Source organism: Triturus cristatus, chromosome 4_1 (assembly GCF_964204655.1).
Source record: "Triturus cristatus chromosome 4_1, aTriCri1.1, whole genome shotgun sequence".
In the NCBI taxonomy this organism is placed as follows: domain Eukaryota; kingdom Metazoa; phylum Chordata; class Amphibia; order Caudata; family Salamandridae; genus Triturus; species Triturus cristatus.
Window position 1 is genome coordinate 822,201,508 of NC_140585.1, and position 17,005 is coordinate 822,218,512.

The 17,005-nt window shown below is 43.9% G+C and overlaps 1 protein-coding gene across 3 annotated transcripts in view; it reads left to right on the top strand.

Annotated features, from left to right (window-relative positions):
- The first annotated feature begins 6,233 nt into the window (after positions 1-6,233).
- Positions 6,234-17,005, top strand: part of USP6NL (USP6 N-terminal like) — a 1,094,021-nt gene continuing 1,083,249 nt past the window's right edge. For all 3 annotated transcript variants that reach the window (XR_014981357.1, XM_085653483.1, XM_085653482.1), the window contains exon 1: positions 6,234-6,430. Coding sequence is in view for 2 of the 3 variants with exons in the window: in XM_085653483.1 (XP_085509609.1) it covers positions 6,415-6,430 (16 nt within the window). In the remaining variant the exon portion in view is untranslated. The remainder of the gene's footprint in view (positions 6,431-17,005) is intronic.

Here is a 17,005-nt window from a genome sequence, read left to right on the forward strand (position 1 = left end):
CTGGAGAGAAACAACCTGCTAGACCCCTCCCAATCAAGATTCAGAGCCAAGCACAGCATGGAGACGGCCCTGATCATTGCGAAAAATGACATCCACGCCCTACTCGACAGAGGGAAATCTGCCGCTCTGATCCTCTTCGATCTCTCCGCAGCCTTCAACACCATCTCCCCCCACACACTCATCAAACAACTACACCCAGTCAGAATGGAAGCGGATGCCCTTAGGTGGATGGCATCTTTCTTAACGGTGTGCACCCAGGGAATCTGCCCCACCTTCACCTTACAACCCAAATGCACCATCTGTGTGTCTCTCAAGGTTCACCCTATTCAAAATGACGTCGCTAGCAGTTATAGCCAGAGTGCACGACCAGCGAACTCATGAGAAGACTCCAGACAATACCCACATCCACAGAATCTCTGATTCAGTCACTCACACCCCAATATAACTTTTCATGCACCCACTCCAAATTCCACACTACCATTCTCAAAACCATTGACACAACCATACCACACCCACTCACTGATTCATAGGTCTACACACACATCCACTCAGTTAACTATACAGCTACTCATAATCCAACTCACTCACTAATACAGCCACTGATGTATCCACTCATACACCCATAGAGCCACTCACACACTGTCAGTTACCTATAGAGCTACTCACACACCTACTCAATCACCCATAGTCAACTACACACCCACTCACTTATTCATAGAGATACAAACACATACTCACTCACCTATAGTCACTGACACAAACACACTCACCCATACAGCCACTCTTACAATCACTTACGCACACATAGTCACTCATATACTCCAGCACTCACCTATACTGCCATTCATATATGAACTCACCCATATACAACTGACACGTACTCAGTCACCAACACAACCATAAACACACTCACTCACCCATACAGCTCCTGACAGATGCACTCACTAACCCTTACAGCCACTGACTCATCCACTCACTCATCCAAACAGGCAGTCACACCCCCTTCACCCACCCACACAGACATGAAGACACTTATACAGGTACTCAGAAACCAATCACAGCCATACAGCAACTCATGTACCCCCTCACAAACCCATTCAGCAACTTACACACCAACTAACATACTGATACAGACATTCACACAACCAGTCACTCACCCATATATTCACTGAGACACCTAATCACTCACGTATACAGTCACTGACACAACCACTTAATCATTCATACAGGCACTCATACACTCACTGATTGACCAATAAACCTTGGTGTATATATATTTTACCTGTATAAACTGTTTAAAAAGTCATAATCACTGGGTGATGTCATCAGTAATGCCATTTGAGATGTCATCAGTGATGTCACTGACCATGTCATGAATGATGTAATATGTGAGATCATAAGCAGTGCATTGAGGGGGCGCAATTTTTAGTTAGCTCAGCTAACTATAACTTTCTGATTTTTTACCAGTGAAATATCAGCCTAACTATAACGTCTCTGTAACCTTTGTTTTTTTTCAGTGAAAATATATGTCAACTCATCTTGCAAAGAAAACATTTCTGAAAAACGTATGTAATCTATATTTTTCCTCCAGTCAGCCCTGAAGGAGGTCATATCTAAAGGCAGTCTGTCAAATGCATACATTTTCAAGGTTATGTTTACATAACAATCGCAGGATCTCCACCTTGAGCCCCCTAGACCTACTTCCCACTCTGTCTTCCCTCTGCTGGGAGAACCTGACCTCCTCCTGTGCTGCCTGAAACAAAAAGATAAATCATGTGAGTTATTTATGAATGAATGAGAGGTTCTTCTCTAACGCAGCTATTCAAAGAGTGTCCCAGCGCTTTAGACAACTAATGACAGAAGAGAAACAAGGAACAGCAGAAGTCCTGCAATTACTAAAGTCTGAATAAAAATGTTTTCAGTTCCTTCTTAAATTATGTTACGTCAGTAGTGGATATCAGATGCCCAGGCATCTGATTGCCTCCTTGATTGTAAAAGCGGAGCCTCCTCTCCACTGCTATTTAAAATGCTGGCCTGAAAGTAAACCAGCACTACTGGAACACAGGGACCACCAGCCTTTGACTTGAATTTAGAGGCGACAAGCATGCGTTGCAATTCTGCTTTTCAGTAGGAGTTGACATGTGTCTCAAACACCTGGACATGTATTTAAAATTAGAAAAAGCTTTGAGATGTCAGAAAGTCCTCGAAAAACCGGGACTGTCCGGGGGAATCCGAGATGTCTGGTCACCCTACCCGTCACTGACTGACTCGCACACACACACACAGATAGAAACACATTCACAAACACACACACACACACTCGTGCACACACTCTCACCCACATGTACACACACACTACACACATTTAAAAACTTTTTTTTTATTAATAAGATATTTCACTGCAGGTTTTGTTCTAGCTACTGGTGCCCTATTTTGCATCACACTAATTGTGTATAACAAAATATTATTCACTATTGATGTAATAATAAATGGGCAGAAAACGAATGAGGCTTAAATGGAGGACCTGTCTCTGTCTTCGTGGCATTGATTTTGCTACGTCTGATGCAAAGTTAAAAAAGCAGTGCCAGAGGTATCATGTGGCAAGCCCGAGATAGCAGGTGGACCCCTGACGATCCCTAAATGGACATCCATGCCTTTTGTTGATGCCATTTTTAGAAAACAAAACATGCTTTCTTGGGCACCACTTTTTCACCCCTAAAAAAACAAAATGTAGTTATATTTTAGGTATTTGCTCTGTCCCCTCAGAGGAATCCACAAACCCTTGGTACATTCCCCAGGATGTCGGGATAAAGGATGCAATTTTGGCATAGATACCTTTTGAGGAAAAAAAGTTATAAAGGTTTAAACACAAGATACATTCTAACAACCAAACAAGCATTGGCATAGCCAATAGGTCTCGCTTTTGGGACCTTATAAGTATTTAGTTATGCAACTGTTGCATAGTTAAACACTTATAAGGTCCCAAAAGCGAGACCTATTGGCTATGCCAATGCTTGTTACAATTACCAGGGTGATCCGATAACTCCATGTCAGAGAACACCACATTTGCATTCCTGGGCATTTTACAGGTAGTTGTAGTCTGGGTTCATTTCAATTGGACCAACACAACTGATGACAATATTATGTAAGGCAAAGTCCATCAATGGAAAAGTGGTGTCACACTAGCGTTATACCACCTGGTCACAAGTCACTGTAACCGTAAAGCATAAGGTAACTCAATCTAAAAGCATGCACATGCTGTTGATTTCAAATCCAGGACTGGCAAGAGGTGTCTCACATGATATGGATCCAATTAGAAGCAGCGTGAGAAGACACTCCGGGGGTGGTGGCAGGAATAATGACCCTATGTCAAGCATACCTAAGGTTTACCGGATGGCTGCAGTTTACCGACTAGTCCATGTTCTAGTTTTTTTTCTGTTTTGCGGTTTTACATAGCGTGCACTCGCCCTGAAGGTATTGAAGCGCTTTTACTTGAGCGCCATTTACGTTACACACGGACACATTAATTTTGGGAGGCACGGGGAGATTAATCGATTTGTCCAGAATACCAGGATTTTGAGCCGACGTCGGGACTCGAACCTGGTTCCCCAGCTCCGATGTCAGCAGCTCTGGCCGTTAGGCCATATTCTCTCCAATTGGGGTCTTGGGCTTAAATTGTATAACCAAATGCATTCTGGTGAATACAATTCGATAAATAGATTACCCCTTTAGAAGAAAATTCTGGGGCAGGATCAATGACCCCTTGGCATCATGCAGTCTACATGAACTGCGGGGCACAGAGGTTACATTCCCAGTTAGATAGCTGAATGGGTGTCGGAGATCTTGGGCTGATGTGCCAGTTGCAGATTCCCATGCTAACCCACCTGCTCTGTATATGTATGATCCGCAGTTAGGATGCTCGGGCGGTTAGCGCGGTTGCTGCGGAGTTCGTCTTCAGGAATTCATCTGCTTGCCTTGGGTAAGTGTAAAGCCCAAAGTCTAGGTGAGTCAATGAAGCTGCAGCTTCCAGCCCAGCGCGACCCCCTCCCCTGCTTGTCCCAGATGTGGATTGGGGGGGTTGCACTACGGCAGCCCCTCGGCGGCTTCCATATCGGCACAGCAGGGTGGACATGAGGTGGGCTGTTTTTCCATTCAGCGCTCCTGCGCCGAATGGGATGATGGGTGATGAAGGCTCACCTCTGTAATTGATGCTCTGTAGTGAGTAATGACATCCCTTTGCGAGGTGGGTGAGGGGGGTAAATGATAGCCAGGCTGGTGCTGGGGGGGGTTAAAGGTCACGGGGCCTGAGATTCTTCGTAGGGGGGGTTCTTTCTCTTGACTGCACATCCACAGAGGGGTTAGAGAAAAGGGGGCGCAGAGATAATCTTGTGCACCTCCGAGGGATAAGTGTGTGTGGGTGAGGGGTGATGCGAGCTGGAAGGAATCAGAGTTTTTTTTAGCAGAGTGTGGGAGCGATCTCCGACGTGGTCAATCACTCTGGCAGGTCAAATCAGACGAACAGGCAGGCACGTTGAAAGCGAAAAGCTCCATGGACCACATTATATTTATTTATTGCAAATTTATATAGCGCGAACTCTGTATTGGAGCGCTTTACATGAGCACCCCCGTGAAATGCCAGCTGCTGCAACAGGGGGAGGGACGGAGTCTGAGGAGAGAGAGCAGAGGAGGAAAGAGCAACAGAGAACCTGTCTGCCAAGTAGGTGCGAACGTTAGATTGTAAGGATGAAAGGGTTGGTTAGGTGTGGCCCAAAGAAGAATTAGAGGGTATGTTTCACTTGTCCGGCCGCTAAAGTGAAAGTAATCATTTTGCGGGCGCTTTGATGTTCGCAGTGGCCGCGCAGCTCACTGAGAACATCAAAGCGCCCGCGAAATGTACACGCAGGCTGCCAAATGGTGCGCGCGCCCGGCGCACATGCACTGTAGTTGGGGGACTGAAAAGCACTTGTTTGCACTTCCAAATCCCCGTTTTCTATAGCTCTCCCCAGAGCAGCACTAAGGCGCTGGCTCAGGCGTGACCTAAAAAGGGCTTCGTACCAAGAGCTGAAAGCCCCAACAGTTAAAAGGTTAAACAGTCCTTTCACAACTATATGGTGGCAAGTTTAAGCAAACATTAGGACTCTCACGTTTTTTAGATCAGGGCAGTTTATGCGTTCTAGATTCTTACTTGCATTCTGGTATCTGTAGTGTTCATTTTATAATCTTCTAAACAAGACTAGAAATCCTAGAATACAGAGCAAATATCTACACTCAGTGAGCTGCTCACCCATGGCACTGGGGAATTAGAGAGCTCTAAATCATACAAGTAAAAACTTCCAATAGTTTAAACTTTTATAATATGATCAAAATTGGTTTAAATTCAACGCATTTGTAACGCATTTGTTTGTACGCTATTAAAGTGACACGCAAAAAGAACATGGTTAGTTTCCCGGGGCATCTGTTGAAAAACATGTCCTTGAAAAGATGGCCGCTGCATTTGCGGATTATTAGACAGCTTCGCGAAGCGCACAGCTCTCTGATTCGATGATCAACCCTTCTCGCGCCCCCTCCACTCCCTCCCTCCCTCCCTAGTTAGCCTCGAGTTTCTGCTCTTCGGTTGAGCCAGTTGAGAAACAGGGTTTTTCGGAAGCATGGACAGCTAACCCTAGACCTAGAAACGGACTATGTGGCGTATTAGCTATTTTGATAAAGTCCTGGAATATTCTGGTGAAAATTAACTAATTCCCAAAACATTGTAAAAATGTCTTCAAAAGGTTGCGATGTAGTGCCTGAATGCAATCCCAACAAAAAATACCATATTCATGAATCAGGTTCAGGGATAGGCAGAGAGACCGACTGTCGCAACCTTGAAAATGTAAATATGGGCGTGGCTTTGCAGGTTTCGATTGGTGGTTGAGCATGGAGTCGTGCTAAAAGGTTGGCGCGACTCAAGATTTGAGGGGTGGGCGTTGCTTAGGAGTTCGGACTGGGATGGGCGTGTTTTCATAGAAGGGGGTTTAAGTGGGCAATGCAAATGGGACGTATACCGAATATGAAGATGTAGGCGTTGTATTATCCGGATCAGTATAGTTCTTAAATGTGATTGGCGTGACTCTAAAGAAATGGGCGTGTCTCCAAAGAATGAATGGTTGGGTCTGAGCAGGGGTGGGCGTGATTACTCGACCAGTAGGTGTGACTTTAGAAGCAGGTAGGTGTGGTTGTATCCGCTGCATTCTAGAGGTGGGCGTGGCTCCTGACGCGGAAGTGTGCAGGGTAGTTAAGTCCTGGGCCCGGATCCGGAACATTGAGGGTGGCTGCCGTGGTGATGTCCTGCTGGGTCCTCTGGTCAGGGGCGGTGCCAGGGGCCCAGGAGGGGCCCTGAAACCTGGATCTTAAGCGGGTGGGCCAGGAGCCGGAATGGAAGCAGCCATGAGTGAGTACCTGGACAGTGCCTTGTATAAATCAGCAGAGCTGAATAGTTGAACAGAGCTAGAAGACGCTGCTTAGTTACACAGTAGTGGTTGTATGGACCGCATTGAACTATGCAGTGGCGAGGACGCGAGAACATTAGTTTAAAGTAGAGTACCCGGGAATCACTTTATAATTAACAAGGCTTTACTGCACTCTGCTGCCTTTATATACTCTGGTGTACTACTTGTACTGCACTTTGTAGCCAATAATGCTTCTCTGTCCAGCACAACGATAGCCAGCCATCTCATCTGTAGCCCATGCTGCCCAGTGTACATGGCCAAGTACGGTGCTAGTGGTGAAAGGAATATATTATAATGTTACTTTACAGCACTGTATACACTGCTAGTTTTGTGCTGTACAACAGAGAGAACATATATATCACTTTTTAAAATTAACATTGTTTCAGTATCAAGAGCATCTACATCGCCGTAGCAATCTATACGGAATACATGGGAAGCACTTTACCTGATACTGCTGCACTGTACAACTCTGAATAAATGGCACTTATTTAACTCCAAGACTCTGCGATCAAGTGCAGCGCTGTATCACTAATACTGGTTCGCTGTACACGGAGCACAAATACACTTAGTTATGCTGGGCACTGATTTACTGCACAGCACGAAGGTCAGGAGCAGGTCTAACCCATAACGAAAAGTGTTCACCGTACAGTTATGAGTAAGTACGTGGTATTTTATACCACAATAATTTACTGTGTAGACCGGAACAAAGAACAACTCTACCTGCCACAGCTTTACAGTAGAGTTGTGTACATTGGCAGGGCTCTGTATCCAAATATCACTGTTTATAACTAAATACAGTTGCAGGGCGTCAAGCCTCAGCACTGCTTCAACGCACAGTGCCTACTTCATGGTCAACACTGTATGTTATTTTACCGGATACTTGTATAGCATAATCAATTGGATATTGTAACAGTGAGTTTTTAATATGTCTTATTTAGGATACATGTAGTATTTTTTATGGAGCTCACCTGGCATACTGCATCGAAGAACCTTAAAGAAAACATTACACTACTCAAAAACAATTTTCCATAGAAGCGGTGTACCTTGATTGCCCTGTGAGGCAGGAGAACGAGGGCAAACAAATCGTTTGTTTGCTTAGCAAGCAAGTACTTTGCAGAGAAGCAATGTGTACTGAGGGTTTGCTTGCCCTGTGAATAGACCCTTCTAGAGAAGCTGGTTGCGTTATTGGTTTGCTTACCCCGGGAGTGGAGATTTTCAAGTAAAGTAAGGATGTTGGTGGGTTGCTTACCTTTGCAATGGAGGTTTTTGGGAGAAGTCGTGGTGCATCGATGGTTCTTTTGCCTTGCAGGCATACGTTTCACAGAGAAGAGGGTACATTTATGATTTCTGGGACTAGAACTTTTCTGAAGTAGACAGTTGCATTTATGGTTTCTTTGCCTTGTGAGTTAATTTTTTCGGCAGAAGCGGGGTTCCTTGTTTGTTTGATAGCAGTGTAAGCTGAGTTTTTCTGGAAAAATTGGATATTTCGGTGGAGGATGTTTTCTGGATAAACGTGGTACATTCGTGTTTTGCTTTCCAACCAGTGGAGATTTTTGGGAGTACATTGGTGGTTGATTGTCATGGGAGTGAAACTTTTCTGTAGAAGTTGGTTACATTAATGGTTTAATTTTTTAATCTATTTTTTTAATTATAATTCATTTCCAGCCAGATTTGCCTTCACGATGCACATATGGATAGCTTTAATGTATTTTTTTTTTTACAGTGGGCCTTACCCTGAATAGACCCCTCATCCGGGTTGGGATCCTTGTGACATTTTGACATTGTTGTCTTGCAGGCAGGCCAAAGTTTTTATTTCTTGCAGTAAACTGAATATATGTTGTAGCACAGGTGCTTTTAGTTACACATTGTATATATTTAATAAGGAACAGGGCAAATTGTGCAGAGAGCATTCTGTACAGAGCACCTTAACGCTATAGTGTCAGACTCATGGACCACTTAATAAGAACAATAATATGTTCAGCTGGACACCATCATCTACATATACTGTGCCAATGTTTTGTAAATAGTGCTTTAAACATAAAGAAAAGATGTATGAAGACATTCAGTGGTTGCAGATCCTGCAATTTGCTAACTCGAAGTTTGTGACTGCTAAATGGCTTTTTGGAATATAGTACACCCAGTTTGCGGTTTACTAATCGGTTACAGCATTGCTACATGGCTTTAGAAGGGCATAAATATTGCTAGTTAGAATTATACAATGTTCTTTATTATGAATGAATTCCCATTCAACGTTCACAATTAAAACATTGGTTCTAGAGTCTCACAAATAGCGAGAAAATTAACACAAAAAAATAAATAATTCCATTCTGCAGGTTGCTTTGCAGTGGTTGATTTCACCATATTTCTGGCCTCAATAGTCTTTTAGTATTCTAACTGAACTTGGGTTTTCGTCAGCTATTTCACAAATTTTGATTTGATTAAATTGATTTATTTTTTCATTAAAATGTCTTGCCACACTTGAATTCATGTTGTCTGCATTTCAGGACCCGCATCCCTTTGTCAGGGGCACATTCAGTGCCCCTGACAAAGAGTTGACTGGAAGAGTCTCTGTTTTGGGAACTTCGCTTTGCGTTTATCGGGAAGGTAGATCGACTCCTGCCGGTCCGTTTCGGGAAAGTATACTGATCAAATGCTGTCTTTAGTAATAGTTACAGTAGAAACTCCTATGGTATAAAAGAGAATTCGTGATTTCTTTGAATTTCTTTTCACGAATGTGCCCCTGACGAAGGGATGCGGGTCCGGAAATTAATTGGCCCTTTGTTGACCACACCCAACGGCACGGATAATTTTATTGGGTCAATAATTGTGTTGTTCTGATTATGTATTGAGCACATATCTGATGATGATTATGTATTGAGCACATATCTGATGATGAGTGCACAGTTTGAAATCAATTGAGAAGAATTGTTATATATTGATTTGAAATAATGTATTAAAATAATGCGATATAAGAAAAATCATTGTTTATATGTTTAAAAACGTTTGTATATCAAGTATAAGTTGTGCACACCTTTTTCCAAGAAGCCAGTTGGCTTCTGGCCCCACATAATAGTTTCACTGTGTAAGGTAAACACAAGAGGAGGTGTAGCACACAGATCAAAATCTTAGGGTGAAAACAAAGTACGTTTTCTAAATTTAGGGAGTGCGCGATCTACCTACGAATCCGGGGAACATCGTCACAGCAAGACCATAAAGCGGTGACTAGGCAATTGATGTATATTAAAAAAGGAAAGGCGCTAATATGCAACCCTGTCTCACCCCTCTAGTCACATTTATTGAGACTGTACAATCCCCATTCAGTGTAAAGCGCACCCTCATTGTGGAGTCCCAATGCATGCATTTTACCAGATCCACTAGATGGGGATCAATACCCGCCTGTTCCATCAGATCCAAAAATGTGCTCCTATCTGCAAGGTCAAAAGCACAGGAGAGGTCGATAAATGCCATATGTATGGCCCCTCTTCTGGCTTTGGCATATTTGCCTATGATGAGAGTTAGGTTAAGGGTTTGTTCTACAGTTCCTAGGCCTTGACGGAAGCCCTACTGGGCAGGGGAGAAAAAGAGCGCTAGCCTCTTCTTTGCCCAAGATTACCCTCCCCAGGATCTTTACATCAATCAATGATATTGGGCGATAACATGACTGGCAGTTGCGATCTCCTTTCTTATAGATGGGTACAATGATGGCTTTTCCATGAATCTACAATGTCGCCTTTCACTAAAGCCCTCAATACATTTGTGACCAGGGAAGCCAAGAATTTCACATTGTTTTTAAAAAGATCAATTGGGACCCCTGTCTGGGCCAGGGGCTTTGCCATTTGCAGCACTCATAATAGCTTTTTTGACTGCAGCTAAGTCTACAAGATCAATTAGCCACTCCTCGTTAATAGGTTGGTGATCGGGTATGTTTTCGTTTAGAGACCAACTGATCTTGTTGCCTGGATTAAAAATCAAGGAAAAGTGAGCGATCCAGTTGGCCTCAGGGACATGGCACTCAATGCTAGAAGTTTGGTTGTCTGACAAAAAAGGTTGGTTGACTACTTCCCAGAACAGTCTAGTATCTTTCATTTCAGCTGCTTTATTTAGATCCTCCCTCGCTTTAGCTCAAATAACCCGTTTCCTTTCTTGCAGGGCTAGCTTATATTTATATTGTGCTTCCCTTATGGCAGTAGTATCACGTGGTATTTTAATAGTGGCCTGTTTTAGGGCTTTGAGTGATCTAATGCATTCGGAACTGAACCATGAATGCGCGGCTCGCTCATTTACGAGTCTGTTCGATACGAACATGCAGGATATAAATTCACAGATCTTCGTAAAGCTATCTCGAATTTTGGACGTGTCCTCCGCTGTGGATAGACAACTAGTGATCTCATTGGAGGCTTCTATCATCAAGGTGTTAAAGTTATTTGGATGTTTGGCTGATAACTAATTGCAGACATGGTCCTACCATGTGTGTCATAACAAGAGGAGGCACGAAAACTTACTCCATTAGGGTTACGGTCGCTGTGCGGGAGGAAGCGTTCCTCATAATGACTAAGGTTGCATACCAAGTTAGTTGCTTGAGATACAAACAAAATCAATGGTACTGCCCTTACCCCTTGCTACAAAAGTGGGTGGATTTTTTTCAATCATTTCCCCAAATATTCGATGAAAAATACGTTTTGCGATTTAAAAACAATGGATTATTTGAATGTGCAAAGTGGCCAGTGTTGTCCCCCTCAACATTGCTAAAACCACATTTACGGTTACCTTTGTGCAGACATTTAGAGATATTAAAATCTCCCGCCCAAATCAGTGATGTTTGTTTTTTCTGTCTATGCATAAAGTCGGAGACTGACCTTTCCAGCTCTTCAATGATGCCTATGGCGTGTGCTGAGAAAAAGTTTAAATAAAAATGTATTAAAAGAATGTTAGGCTGCTTAGGTATATGAAGATGCAGGATTTGATAGCAAGGCTCCGAGGCTAAGAAATTTACCTTCAAATTTTTAATAGATCATGCTGTAAAGATAGCTATACCCATCTTCCAGCAATAGACGGATTAGCCCCAGAGCAATAGGATGTGAACCCATTGATGGCAACTGAATCAAGAGACCAGTCTCCTGGCAACATACAATATCAAGTTTTCCAACAAAAGATAGCCATTGCCCATCTTGGAGTCTGTTTCGAAACCCTGCTATATTCCATGATAGAATCTGCATGCAATGGCTGATGGAAATAATACTTGGTTGGTCAATGTTGACCCTCATAACCTGGGCTCGGCATACATCACCCTGTCCCTCGGTTTGGAGTCAGTCATTTTCCTCCAAATCTGACAGGGGCATATACCTGTTTCTGACAGGTAAGCTGAGATTTGGTCGGGGTTTATGGGAAGGGCAATATAAGCTACTAACCCAGACGCTCCGTGAGGCAGATGGTGCTAGGTGTCTGTAATAGAAACCCAAGGGTAATATGGTTATGGTACTTGGTTTTACCCTGCCATTCTGCACTAAAGATAAAATGTCCCCGGCCGCCCTCGGATTGCGAATATTTATGATTACAGTATCACCAACGTAATTCCTTTCAAGTGGACTGACGATACCCCTTACTCAACGTAAAAAGAAGATCTCATAATTTAGGTCCAACTGACAATTTACTGAATTGTTTAACCAAAAAAAAAAGGACTTTGTTCTTGAGTCCAAGGGTAGGCTCAGTGGTGCCTGCAGGTAGATAGGGCACTTTGCCAGTATAACGACATGGGGCACGAAGCTGGGGGAAGGTCGATTAGTGGCAAATTGACCGACTCTAAAGTGTTACTTTCTGCCCCTCTTCCTGGTTTTGATGACAGTTTTAGAAGGTGGGTGTGCATCATCTTGATGAATTTGTGAGGCTGCTCCTGCGGTGGGGGCCAGAGCCTGAGTGGCTGTTCTGCTCCTTTTACCCAGTGCTGGGTTTTCGATGGAAGGCTGCAAGGCAGGATAAAGATCCCCTCCTAGTTGGTGTTCGTGTGGGCTGTTGCTCAATTAATTCGTTTAGTGGAGCCTCCCCAGGATTTATGGTGTGATCGTCTGCACAAGTTAAAAGCATGGTCAGGCCGGCCTCAACAGCGGAAAGGTGGTCAAAATTTGGGGATAATTTGGCATCCAGAAGGTCACTGATTTGTTTACTCGAAGGACCCCAAAAATGTTCATTCGTGAATTGTAGGGGTATCTTATCGATCTGATCACTCTTTTCAAGTACCTGGTTAGAAGTTAGCAGGTTTTGCTTTGGCACTTGTTTGGTTGTTCTTATCCTAGGCTTTATTGATGGTTCTAGGTTAGGGGAACAAACTGTAGGGGCCGGATCTTTTGTTGGGTCATTAGTAGAGACGCAGCCCTCTGTAAGCGCAAAACCTGAGTTGACAGCTTCCCCAATGCTACCCACAAGTGCTACATTGGGAAGATCAGGATCCATATATTGAACAGCGGGTGCATCACTCATCGCCGGTGAGGGGTTGATGATGGCTGCTGCAATGCATGGAGATCCTCTGTGGTGAGTGAGAGGCGCCGCTCCGTAATCTTTATTTCATTTGCCACAAGGTCCACTGCCCCTACCAAAAAGCTGTCAAAGGTTGTACAAGAAGAGTGCTGGGGCACTGCCCTATTACCTGTAGGTGCCTTTCTTTTCCTCATGGTGCAACAGGTAGCGCCCTCCTAGGGCCAGGGCAGAGAGCAGAGTAGGGATTTGAAGTTGCCAAGAACAGGATGGAAATGCAGACTGGGGTGGGATCAGAAGTCCAACCAGCAATCAGACCAGATCAAAGGTGACAAGACCAGGGGTGTTTAGGTGCAGCAGTACTGCAATATAGCTATCCATGTAGCTGCCCAGTAAACTAGTATCAATATGGCAATATAACCGCAATGTAACAGCAGCAAATGACCACATACCTCCTCCCCATGGTGTTGAAGCATTTGCCCCCACCCACACTGTTGCTGTAGAAACTGTAGAAGCTTACCCCAGAGTGTAGGCGATGGGACACACAGGCCCCCTTTAAGGTATAGGGAGAATGTGTGCCCATTAATGCTCCATTCTTATTAGGAGGTTTTACTCTAAACGGTTGTGAGGTAGGGGCTGCTAGCACTAGAGGACAACGACTGTAGCTTGACCAGTCTTGGAGGTATACTCAGAAAAACAGGGACCTTCTGAAACCATTCCTTGGGCTAGGCCTATGAAATCCAGAATGTCTGCCTGCAAATTGAATGTATTTGTCAGAAACCCTCAGTTGATCTGCTAGGATTTCTCAGTCACTGTGTCATGGGTCACACACCAGTTGGGTCTTATTAAAAATCTAAGCTTCGTGATTGTGGTCGCTGACTGTCCACTTTTTGCTAGGTTCAGACAAAGGAATCAGAAAGTTATGCATTGTTTTAGAAAGAAAGCAGCTTGAATTACCTTGAAGGAAGGAGCCCACTTAATACTGGAGATGGGTACTGCAGGTATCTCTACATTAAGGAAAGGCTGCTTAGAATAGGAGGATGTCAAGGAGCTGTTCAAGAGGAAGTGTGCATCTGCCTATTGTAACCCTAGGAACCATCTGCACTGTCAGTCTTTGTCATTATTTTTTTAATCAAATCTTGTATAGCTCATAGCTACCCAAAAGGGATTCCCATCGCTTCAACATAAAGGTAGAAGCTTGCGGAGTGGGAAGCGATCATCAGAACAACCAGGTTTTCAGATTTTTGCGGTAGGTGATCACTGATGGGCAACTTCTCAGGGACTCGGGCAGGTTGTTCCACAGCTTAGGGTTTAAGTGTGTGATGGAGCAACAGCCCAAGCAAGCCAGTTTAACTCTGGGAACTATACAAAGGTACCGGTTGCTCGACCATAGGGATCAAGTTGGCTGGTATGGTACCTCCAGTTCCTATAGGTAAACTGCTCGACCTAGCTTTAAGCATATAGCATAGAGCTTTGAACTGTATGCGTTTATCCACCAAAAGCCAGTGAAGTTCTCGAAGAAGACATGACACAAAGGCATGTTTAGGAAGATGATATAGAAGCCCTATCGGCAGAGTTCTGAATGACTTTTAGGTGTCTAATAGAAGCCTTGCCTACCCCTAAGTAGAAGATGTTTCCATAATCTAGTCTTGACAAAATCAAGGCCTGGATAACCGTCCTTTGGGCTGAAAAAGGGAGCATCAAGATGATTTTTATTTTTTAGAAATTTCAGGACCGCGAAAACGGTTGAAGCTATCTTGGCGATTTGAGATTTCAACAGATTGACATCTAGCCAAAAACCTAGGTTCTTTACTTTAGAAACCGGTTCCGGGAGAGTGCCTAGATTCTCAGGCCAGTGCTGGGGCATAGCAGGGGGTTATTGCCCATCACCTCGGTCTTATCTCATTAAGCTTTAATGAGTTGGTGTTCATCCAGCTGGAGATCTTACCCAGACAAGAATTCAGTGCATCAGAATTGTGGCCATGGGCAGATGATGAAAGGAGGATTTGAGTGTCCTCTGTGTAGGCCGCAGCCTTCCATGATATCCGCATGGGGGTAAACATAGATATTGAATAGCATCAGGCTTAAGGCCGACCCTTGAGGGACTCCAGAAATAAGAGTGTGAGAGTTTGACATAAATCTTGAAGAGAAGACTTGAAAGGTGCGATCTTGCAAGAAAGAGGTCAACCAACATAGAGCATGTTATGGGATACAGTATCGGCGGCCATGCTACAGTCGAATAGAATCAGCGCAGCCATTATCCAGAAGCCCTCTCACATGTTCAGTGATTCCCGGAAGTGCGGATTCAGTACTGTCCCGCTCTAAAACGCTTTTGACGAAAAGGGGAAGCATCGAAATCGGACTAACGTTAGACCAATTGAAGGGATCGAAATTGGGCTTTTTAGGTCTCGCCTGACCCAGCGCATGCGCTGGTCTGGCGAGACATTTTGTGAGGGCTCCAAAAAGTGCTACCAGGCCAGCCTGGAGCTACAGTGCATGTGCGTGGGCGCCGCGCTTGATCGCGATTACTTTCACTTTGGCGGCCGCTTTGATGTTCTCCGTGAGGCTTCAGTAGATTGCAGCAGTTAAAAGAAGCATTGGCATAGCCAATAGGTCTCGCTTTTGGGACCTTATAAGTGTTTAGTTATGCAACTGGTCAGGACTGTGGTGTGCTTCCATGCCTGAAGAATGCACCCCTCCTGTAAGGAGAAGTTGAGGAGAACTGTCAGTAATTGTATTAGGGCTGGACCCAGGTACTAAGTTGACCATAGAAGAGGGGCTCAAGGAGCCTGACTTTATGGAGTGTAAGAGAGTATGAAAGAGAGAGGTGTTCTGAGGGGCAAATTAGTTCAGATTTTGGGTGGCTTGTGAAGCACTGATGTAATCTGCTTCCCGGTTTGAGCATTCCATCCGTGACCTCATGCTAGAAATAATGCCATCCATCTGAAATTTGCTTGTTAAAGCAGTTGTAAGAGAATGTTGGATATCTGTCACCTTTTTTTTGCAAAAAAAAATGTGCTAGATCCTCACATTGTTGTGACAACGAGGAGGAGGGAGATACATTACTGGGATCTGAAAGTTCTTTAACTATTTTAAAGAGTTTTGAAACAGTTCGGAGCAGCAGTGATTTTATCTGAGTAAAACCTCACCCGGGCAGCTCTACATAATGTGTGATTGTCTTTTAGTGCCCGTTTGTACTTGCATTATTTATCTTCTCAGCGTCGGATTTTCTCCAAGACCTTTCCAGAAGTTTTAACAGCTTTTTCACCTCACGCAAAGCCTCATTGAAACCGTAAGTTGGTGGGTGGAGTTTGGCTATGGTGCTTGGTTTATTCGGCAGTATTGCATCCAGGAATTCTTGGAACCAATCATTAAGCATGGATTGGTCAAGATTGATAGACTGCACTATGTTCGGTAAGGTGTCTAGAAGTCAGGAGTTAAGAGAGGGTAGATCTAATTTTGACCATTTTCTGGATGGAAACAACCATTACAACACAGTCATTAGAACGCACTATGGGCCAGATGTAGGGAGCCAATTTGTGCCTGCAAATGCTGAAATTCGTAGAATTTCAGCTTTTGCAATCGCAAATTAGCAGTGTGCAATATAGCACACAATGAGCCACTCGCAAAATAAGGAATCGCATAATTTGCGATTCCCCATTTTGTGATTGCATTTAAGGAATATCAAATTGCGATATCTTAAATGCAATGTAAGTAGCACAAATGAAAGTGCAATTTACCCGTAAGGAATCGCTAATTACCACCAACTCCAAGTTGTCATGTGGCACACATTCATGCCCTTGGGGCACGTATGTGCGCCACATGTGCACACATGCACATTTCAGGGGTGCAACAGGGTGTCTCTCTGGAACCCTTGAAATTGTGCACGCAATTTGCGAGTACCTATTTGGTACTCGCAAATTGCGTGCGCAATTCCCATTCAGTCCTATGGGCCTCTAGGCCCATAGGAATGAATGGGAAGGTATTCCTTGATTGTGAATCGCAATTTGCGATTCACAATTAAGGAATAATAAATCGCAAAAAATATT